Consider the following 9558-nt stretch of genomic DNA (forward strand, 5'->3'; position numbering starts at 1 on the left):
CTTACAACCAAGCTGAACTATTTTGCATCTGGCATAATCAAGTTTTGTGCAGCAAAGATGAGATGTTTCCGAATGGGGATAACCTTGCAGCTCTGATTGGAGTACTCCAGGGTGATCAATGGGCACCAGCACGGTAAATTTGTAGATTAAGTAACGTCTGTTTGAATGCTTATTTATTTTACAGCGAAAGTTTTAACACGGCGTAGGTTACCTTCATGTTTGTATTTAAAATTTTAGCATAATTTATCTTTTTAGTGACAGCTACAATAATTGGGCACAGGTCGCTCAGAAAAATGACCGTACAGGAAAATTACACAACAGTTTTTATTCACCTCCTTCATGGGGCAACGGTTTTTTTCAAACTCATTTTGGTCCCTTGAAGGGAAATATCTTTTGTTGCCCGGCACCGTAGAAAAGACAACCCCGTGTTTTTACAACAACCTTAACATGATTTCTTTTAAAACTGTTTTACTATTTTGTTGATTTTATTTAATACTCTTATTAAATATATTGGTGTGTAACTAGTGTATAGATATTAAGTTCATTTGTGATCAAGAGAATCATACTGTTTCGGTTGTTAAAATAAAAATTTTGTAGCACAATTTTTACTGTTAAATTTTAAACATAAATTATCTTCTTAAATATTATTTGACATTTTTTTATGTTATTTCAAAAAATAATGTATAGTTAATAAAATTTTAAAGTGATTATATTGGTTTATTTTATTTAAAACAATATTAAATGATGGTTAAATAAAATCATTATTTGTAATTAATTTTATGGCGAGTAAGATTGTTTATTATTTTAAATTTTGATTATGAAAATTGTGTGATTCTCCACAAATGAATATAGTAATTTAGATTTTAATGAATGTTATCTACTCGCATAGCTTACATCCACGTCTTAACATCTCTAAGCTTAATTATTTCCGTTTATTAAATCATCTTTTTAGAACTCTGGACAATACGTACGAGTTTATTTATTAATACTAAACATTTTGCTACAATAATTGTTAGAATACTGACATTAGGTAACTAAATTTAAAAAAAGCATAAACCGCAAAAAAACTTTAAAAACGTGGGCCACACCATGAAATTATTGGGATTTTTTGTTTGTATTTTGATCCTTATCAAAAGTAATTCAGCCCATTTTGATGTTGGAAGTGACAGACAATTACGACCTGGAAGTTTGTACTGGAACAGGTGCCTCGAAAGATTAGCTTCCAATATCGAAAATTTACAACTTAGTCTAATCGGATTTATCGACTTGAAATCATATTCTTGTTTTGAGAATTTAGAAAAGACAGTTGAGACTTTGGAAAATAAACTTACTGAAATATTGGAAATGGATAGTAAGTATATAGGCTACAACTAAATTGTCAAAATTTACTTAAGTTAATTTTTTAAATTTAATAAACGTTGTCGGTTCTACACTAACCATTCTGAGTTATTTGTTCTTAGTAATTTACATTTTATTTAGATGCAAACAAGATTAATCACTATATTTTTCCTGGAAATCGACTTGGGATGACTTACAACCAAGCTGAACTATTTTGCATCTGGCATAATCAAGTTTTGTGCAGCAAAGATGAGATGTTTCCGAATGGGGATAACCTTGCAGCTCTGATTGGAGTACTCCAGGGTGATCAATGGGCACCAGCACGGTAAATTTGTAGATTAAGTAACGTCTGTTTGAATGCTTATTTATTTTACAGCGAAAGTTTTAACACGGCGTAGGTTACCTTCATGTTTATATTTAAAACTTTTAGCATAATTTATCTTTTTAGTGACAGCTACAATAATTGGGCACAGATCGGTCAGAAAAATGACCGTACAGGAACATTGCACAACAGTTTTTATTCACCTCCTTCATGGGGCAACGGTTATTTTCAACTTCATTTTGGTCCCTTGAAGGGAAATATCCTTTGTTGCCCGGCACCGTAGAAAAGACAACCCCGTGTTTTTACAACAACCTTAACATGATTTCTTTTAAAAATGTTTTACTATTTTGTTTGTTTTATTTAATAACCTTAATAAAAAGACTGGTGTGTTATTAGAGTACAGATATTAATTTTATTTGTAATCTAGAAAATCATACTGTTTCGGTTGTTAAAATAAATATGCTTAAATAAAATACAAGAAATTCTGCAAAAAATAAATGTAATAATATTCGATTTTTTTCAAGAGAATGATAATACAACTACTTCCAAGTAAATTGTATTCTGTATCGTGAATATTGTTCTTACTAATCAAACCGTTCACAATTAAGAATTATATTTCATAAACATTAATTTAACTGTTTACCATATGCCCAAGGGTTCAACCTAAATGAAAAAATGGATTTTTTAAGAGAATAATTAAATTTAAGTCTTTGTTTTAATGCATTAAAAGTGTACACAGTTTATAATATTATAGATATTTTTAACAACTACTTTTTATTATCAAAAAAAAAGTTTCCATACCGTTACTTTATCAATGTCGTCTGGGTTAACTTGTATAGATGGATTGTAACTTATACTTGGTAACATTGTTGAATTTCTAGAAATAAAGATTCAAACTAATAAAAAATTGTACAACATTTAAATGGGAATACATGAAGGCTATATAAAACACATACATGTCATTCGTTATGTCTTTGTATGACATCATGGATTGCAGTGGTTCCTGGTTCATAGAATGAAGCAGAAATTGTTTCCGACTAACACAAACTTGAGATGGTCGTCTCATATTCTACAAATATAAAAGAACAAAGTAATACAATAAATATTTAAGAACTACGCTCAATTTTTTTTTAATTTTAGCTATGTATTAATACTAAAGAATTATTTTTGCATAGAAATAGCTTAAATTAACCATGATTTCGTTGGTATTGTTCACCGGTTCCATGTTATGAAAAAAGGGAAGGGGTTCTGTTGGGTTGAATTGGGTTATGTTGATGTTTTGTTCAAAATTTGGGTTTGATAGTCCCACTGTTTCAGCTATATCTGAAATCTAAAAAAAAATTCAAATAATAAGTTTGAATTTTAAAGGATTTTTTGTTAATGTAATCATTTAAAAAAAACTTACGTTTGCCAGGGTATCAACACTTGGTAATCTGTTTTCAATTGTTTTAGAAGTTTCTTCTATATAAATTTTTAAGAAAAAGTGTAAATAAAATAGTACTATTAGCAGTATTAATCTTAACAAAATATTACCCAATGTATTAGTATTAGTTAGATTGGTGACCAATAACTTTTCAAATGAGGAATCCTGATCGACAAAATCTTTGCTATTAGATTTCTTTGACTTTGTCTAAATATAGAAAATAAAATTGGGAATCTCAGTCAATTAAAGGATAATTTCTAATATCGAGAATATTGTTTCTCCAAGATCTCAACAAAAAATAAAAACCTACTTTATTTAAGCCAACATGATTTGAAGCATTTTCTGGATGTTTTGATATTATATGTTTTAACATTTTCGATTTGCTTGAATACTGAGATGGACAATATGGACATTTATTTGGATCCAATTCAATTGTGTCTCCTGTTTCTTAAACATTTAAAATTAAAAAAAATTTTAAAAATTTTATAAAGTGTTTGAATTATTATTTTTTTTTGTATATATCTTTATCCTCGATGTGGGAAAGTCGAATGTGCGACTTAAACATAGAGTAACTTTACCCTGACCCAGTCTGGAGTTTTTTTACCCTGACCCAGTCTGGAGTTGCCTGTGGCAGTTTGGGATATTATAGATTATAGTTGCCCGATAATTAAGCTGCTGATTAATTGCTGGCTCAGCAGGAGTTCATACCGTTTATAGCGCTACAGCATAAGAGCAGTGGGAATTGAACCCACGACCTCATGTGTGGTGTAGCAAGTGTTCTTAACACTACACCACGCTGCCGATACTACACCACGCTGCCGGTACTACACCACGCTGCAGGTAATTCTTAACCTCATTCAGCAATGCACTTGAAATACACAAACAATAATAAATTGAATAGAAACATTTTTGATTACTTATCATTGCATTATTCTCTGTTGATTTACATCGTTTGACATCTCTGATATGAGGTGGTAAAGCACTTCCCGGATGATGACGGTTAATATGTAACTTTCTCTTGGTTGAAGATTTGTAAGACTTTTGACAGTAAGGACAGACATATGTAATGCAAGTTTTAAGGATGGGTTGCAAAAGAACGGATACCTGGAATAAAAACTAGATAAAATAAAGGCAACAGATGTATTTTCCAACAAAAATTAAAAAAAAAGTGATTTAAAAATGAAATATTCATATCAATTTAATAAAAAAATTTAAAAAACAATTTTTTTTATTAAAAAAAAAATAAATATTTTTTCTAACTGAATCAACTCGAATTTCTGGATGTTTTTTTAAGAAATGGTTGACCAACATTCCTCTTCTTTGAAAACCAATCACACACAATTCACATTTAAACACAAACTTATCTATTTCATTTGGAGGGATTTTAGGTACAAATTGATTAACGGACTTTTCTGCAAAAAAGGATAGTGTTTTAAATTTGTAAATCACAAGCTGTTTTTAATGAAAAAATATTTATTTTTTATTTTATTGCAGAAAATATATTAACAATTAGACTTACTTGGTGTTACAGAATCACAGTGAACAGTTTTTACATGAGCTCCAAGCTTGTCCTTCCTCTTAAATGATTTACCGCAAGTTTGACACAAAAAGTCTCTTTTATCCGAGTGCACAAGCAGATGAATCTTGTAAGTGTATTTTCTTTAAAAAAAAACATGAATAATCAATTGTTACAATACCAAGAAGGTTAACTATAAAACAAACATGCAAAAATTTGATAAATTTACTGTTACATACTTTTTAAAGATTTTTCCACATGTTGGACAGGTAAATTGTTTAGTGACAAGTTTATTTGTTGTTGTGGTGATTTTATTTATTTTAAATTGTGAATTCTCTGCTGGATCTTTGGACAATTCGCCAACATCTACCTAAAAAAAATGATCTTACATGTAAAATTTTTAGTTGACATGATTAGCAGAATATGTTTTAAAATGTAAAATTGAATTTTTAGATTCTGAACTACCTGGTGATTAATATTTTGTTGTTCAGTTGGTTTCTTTTCTTGAGGCTACATTAAGGTTGGGTAAACATATTAATGTTAAGATTATTATTGTTGAAGATAAACAGTTATAAATTATGTCATTAGTTATTTGAACCTAATATTATTCTTTCATTTAATGATGTTTTCAAATTAACAGCTACAGATTGTTTTAATAATAAAAACAAAATTTGTTAAAGAAGCTAACAAACCTTGTTAATTTGATTAACTCTTTTCCATCCTCTTTTTTTTGGTGGTACATTTTTAAAGTTTGGAAAGTCTTCATTTGCAGAAAAACTAAACAAAATTAATTTATATATTTGACTTTGACAGTAATTTTAAAATTTTTGCCAACTTTTTTTCTCTCAATTTTTCTACATAGCTTTTATTTTGAAACATTTAAATACTAAAAAAATAACATCTGCATAGTTTTACAAAATAAATATACCCTTTTTTTACCTTGTTGTAACTCCAAATGTAGATGAACTATTCATGTTTTGTGACAGAATATTTTTTCCAATAAATGTGGCATACCTTGGAGCATACCATACCTTAAATTTTGCAAGATATTAAATTAAATAACTTGACAAAATTTAAATAGTCATTGTTTATAACACAAAATCTTAAATAGTCATTGATTATAATACAAAATGTGGCTTTAAATTACCTTTAATTCGTCTTTACTTAAAATAGTTTTGATACTGGTAAAGTAGATTTCGTTCTTGACAAAATGAGCACATAGATTTTGTTCTTCATGTGTTTCTGCAGGACGTACCAAGCACATCCAATTACAATGTCTTTCATTCGAAGTCTAATTTAACAAAATATTATAATATAGAAAACATATACTTTTCTTTGTAGTAACTACGTTGTTTAATTAAACAAACTTTTATTAGCTTTTTTTTACTAATTAAACTTGTTCTTAAGACAAATTAATTTATATTACTTACATCATAATAAAGATCTTCTACTTCATCATATCGATTTGCCTGTAAAAAACAAAAAAATAATATATGCTGCTAAGCATTGGGCACATGTAGTTAAAAATGAATTTATACCAACTATACAAAAATTAATAGAATACCTTTAGTAAGAAAGGTGATTTTTTAGCTGTTACATATGAGGTTAGAGGGGCATCTAAAGGACCAAACCGAGTGTGACTTTGTATGAGATTTTTTGAAAACACTCCACATTGAAACGATTTAATTTCATCTAAACAAAAATTTATATAACAAAATCTATTTACATGATAGTTAGCAACAAAAATGACTTACTAGTAGGTTTGCTTTAAAAAAAAATGAACTTTATGTTTTTTAACAAAATAAAAAAAAAGCATTTAAACATACTTATGTACAAAACATTAGGTAAAGTGGCGATTGCTTGATTTACAATAACTTTATTGTTTATTGTTCGAGTAGGGTTTCCCCCATTTATGTCACCCTCTTCTATAAGAAAATCCTCTACAAAAATAAATATTTTTCTAAAAAAACGATTTAACTATAACAGTCAACACTGTAAACACGTTACATAAGAATAAAAGTTTATTTTTAAAAATGTAATTTTAAAATTATTTTAAAACATTAAAAGAAATTTACCTGGTATCATATCCACCTTTTAGGATCCATCCATGTAAGAATCAATTACTTGCAATAAAAACAATTTACCTAGCTATTTTAAACATGTATGTTAAACTTAAATTAACAAAAAAATCATTTTTATAAATGTTTGAGCAAAATCTAAAGAATGTCAAAAAAATTCTTTGGGTTTCAGGTTTAAAAACAAAACACAAAAATATCATAGAAAAACAAACCAGTCATTAAAACATAATAAAACATATAGGCCTATCACAACACCCAAAATAATAAAAAATTTAAAAAAAAAACAAACAAACACAAAATTGCTGTATAAAAATAGTTTTTGTAAGTTGTAACACAACTTGTTCTCTTCAATCAAATTGTCATTTTGTATCAATGTTCTGATTCCTTAATTGAGTATTTTCACAGCAAGGTCTTCTCATAACTAGTTTATAAATTAATATTTCTATATCAAGAAAATTGCAGAGATTGTTCCAAAGCTGAAGCCTGCAAACCAAAATTATTAATTTTATACTAAATTTTACAATTTAAAAAATGGCACAAAAAATAAAACATTAATACAATTGATATGTTTATAAATACAAATCACAATTGAGTAGTTAATACAAGTCTTATTTTACCTGAACAGAATAAACGTTATTTCCAACAATGACATTAGCATCAGTTGAAACTAACATGTCAGCAAATTGGCCTGGTGCAAAGTGATCAACCAAATCTTCCCTTCTAGTAGTTCCTTCTGGAACATCATTAAATCCACTTCCCTTTTCTGCCTTTAATGTCTGTAGACACATAATGTTAATGAAACACTACAGAAAGACATGGTTGTTTTTGCCATAAATTGCTAATTAATTTTCACCTATATATATTCTAAAACTGAAACAAAAATTTTTATTTTTCTGTATGTATCTACAACTTTTCTTTAACCTATATATACCTCTGAAATTCTCTGCCTGTTTTCCTCAATTAATTTTTTAACTGAAGTCAAAACTGACATTCCACAAACCTGCACAATTAAATACTGTGATACTGGCATAATAATTTCTCGTCTTTCTACTGTTAATTTAATTATTGCATTTAAGTTATAGTTATAAGCTCAACATTTACTTACTTCCCGATATTTTTGAAGATAAATTTTCAGAGGTTCGATGTAAGGATCGAAACCAAGTGTTGCCATTGCAAAGAGAACATCTTCTCCATTTATTGTTTTCCGCTTTTCTTGAGCACACCTTTCTGAGGCTTCTGATGTTATAAAACTTATAAACTCAGACACACATTCCTGCACACATTCTTTCGCATCTTTGGCAATCTATGTAAACAATTAAATATTCTAATAAAATTGCAAAAAAAGGTTCTGATTATAAAATGTGAACTGAAACCAAATTTTTAAAACAATAAATATGCTGAAATGGTACGTTTAGTTTCCATTAAAAAAATGTTATTTTAAATCTTACAAAAAGGTTTTAAAAATGAGTAAGTTTAAATTACTTTTCCGTTGGTAGGAACTGCACTTTTCATAATTCGAGCAACATTAGCAATAGGCAAATAAATATCTTGTTCACGAAAAGGCCCCTTGTTTTGTTCAACACTTTGCCTAAAAACATCAAACAATTGAGAAAACAGTTTCACACAAAATTAATAGTATACATATAAAAACAAGATAATAATGTACTACTATTGTTTTTTAGATTACCGTAGAGACATAACACATATTAATTAACAAAAAATTTAAATAACATTTACTTTCTTCCAATTCCCGAAGTTTCCTCTTCTTCACCCTCATCCACTTCAAGAGAAGCCATATAATCATCTGAATAAGAAGTGCCTTCCATTTTATATAGCTTACCTCTTTAATATAATCAATTTGTCACTTGTTAAAGTCTTTACTTTTTACAGAAGTGACCGTTTTCTGGTCATTAAGATACGTTCAAAACGTGGTATGTCCGATAGTCTGAGGCCGCTAAACCGTTGTTAATATTTTTATTATAAAATCTTAAAAGTGTTTATATTTTAATAAATCGAATAAATTATGTTAAATCCACATTTTTAACACTTTAAAGTTTACTTTTAGAAAAGTAACACGCTCAGTTTCGGTTCTGTGTTTACAAAATCTAAATCACTGAACCATGCTAAAACGAATATTTGTCGATAATTTACCTTATCCTTAAAAAAGCAAGTAAAAGTTTTTTCCGAAAAAGTTACAGTTATCTTCAATAAAACTAAATAAAATTTAATTTTCTTTATTTATAAAAAATACAGAACCAAATGGATTAAATAAAGATAACATATATATATAAATTAACAATCAGTATAAAAAAAATCGTAGGTTTAGGTCGTGGGTTTAATTCCCACTGATCTCATAATGTAGTGCCCTTGAGTAAGGCGCTACAAACGGTCTGAACTCCTGCTGAGCCAGCACTTAATCAGCAGCATAAGGAATTATAATCTATAATATCTCAAACTACCACAGGAGACTCGAGACTGGGTCGGAGTAACTGATGTTACTCTATGTTTAAGTCGCGCATTCGACTTTCCCACATCGAAGATAAAGATATATACAAAAAAAAATTATTTAGAAAACTACCAAGATGCATTAAAATTGATAATGCATTTTAGATTATGCAGCTCATATTTATATCTTATTTCAAAATTACAGCTTTAACAAAATTATATTCTGTAACAAAATATGCTTTGTTTGGAGTACATAACGACCATAGTTTTAGTGCGCATTTAATATCGTGACCTTTAGAATGATCTATTTACAGTCAATAGGAATGTAACGCGATAGTTGTATTACAAAATATTGCTCTCCCGAAACGCACCATGAGGTCCAATACACGATGTATAGATTTATTACAACACACTATAATAGCTTAATATTTTGTTA

General features: G+C 28.4%; 2 protein-coding genes across 2 annotated transcripts; both read right to left on the reverse strand.

Moving 5' to 3' along the window:
* Window positions 1–2029: 2029 nt before the first annotated feature.
* On the reverse strand, window positions 2030–6814 carry LOC145741683 (PR domain zinc finger protein 10-like). Its single transcript, XM_082559312.1, has 19 exons — window positions 6675–6814; window positions 6426–6539; window positions 6164–6291; window positions 6030–6068; window positions 5747–5890; window positions 5539–5630; window positions 5292–5376; window positions 5065–5109; window positions 4839–4969; window positions 4603–4742; window positions 4344–4495; window positions 4001–4187; window positions 3394–3530; window positions 3194–3290; window positions 3066–3121; window positions 2853–2990; window positions 2617–2729; window positions 2462–2537; window positions 2030–2323 (listed from the first exon to the last, which is right to left on the reverse strand). Exons 1-19 carry the CDS (start codon window positions 6682–6684, stop codon window positions 2300–2302), a joined length of 1908 nt encoding a protein of 635 aa, XP_082415438.1. The 5' UTR covers window positions 6685–6814; the 3' UTR covers window positions 2030–2299.
* LOC145741684 (uncharacterized) lies at window positions 6815–8761 on the reverse strand. Its single transcript, XM_082559313.1, has 5 exons — window positions 8415–8761; window positions 8160–8265; window positions 7783–7980; window positions 7295–7453; window positions 6815–7160 (listed from the first exon to the last, which is right to left on the reverse strand). Exons 1-5 carry the CDS (start codon window positions 8501–8503, stop codon window positions 7125–7127), a joined length of 588 nt encoding a protein of 195 aa, XP_082415439.1. The 5' UTR covers window positions 8504–8761; the 3' UTR covers window positions 6815–7124.
* Window positions 8762–9558: the final 797 nt, after the last annotated feature.

Source organism: Corella eumyota, chromosome 2, assembly GCF_963082875.1.
Source record: "Corella eumyota chromosome 2, kaCorEumy4.1, whole genome shotgun sequence".
Lineage (NCBI taxonomy): Eukaryota > Metazoa > Chordata > Ascidiacea > Phlebobranchia > Corellidae > Corella > Corella eumyota.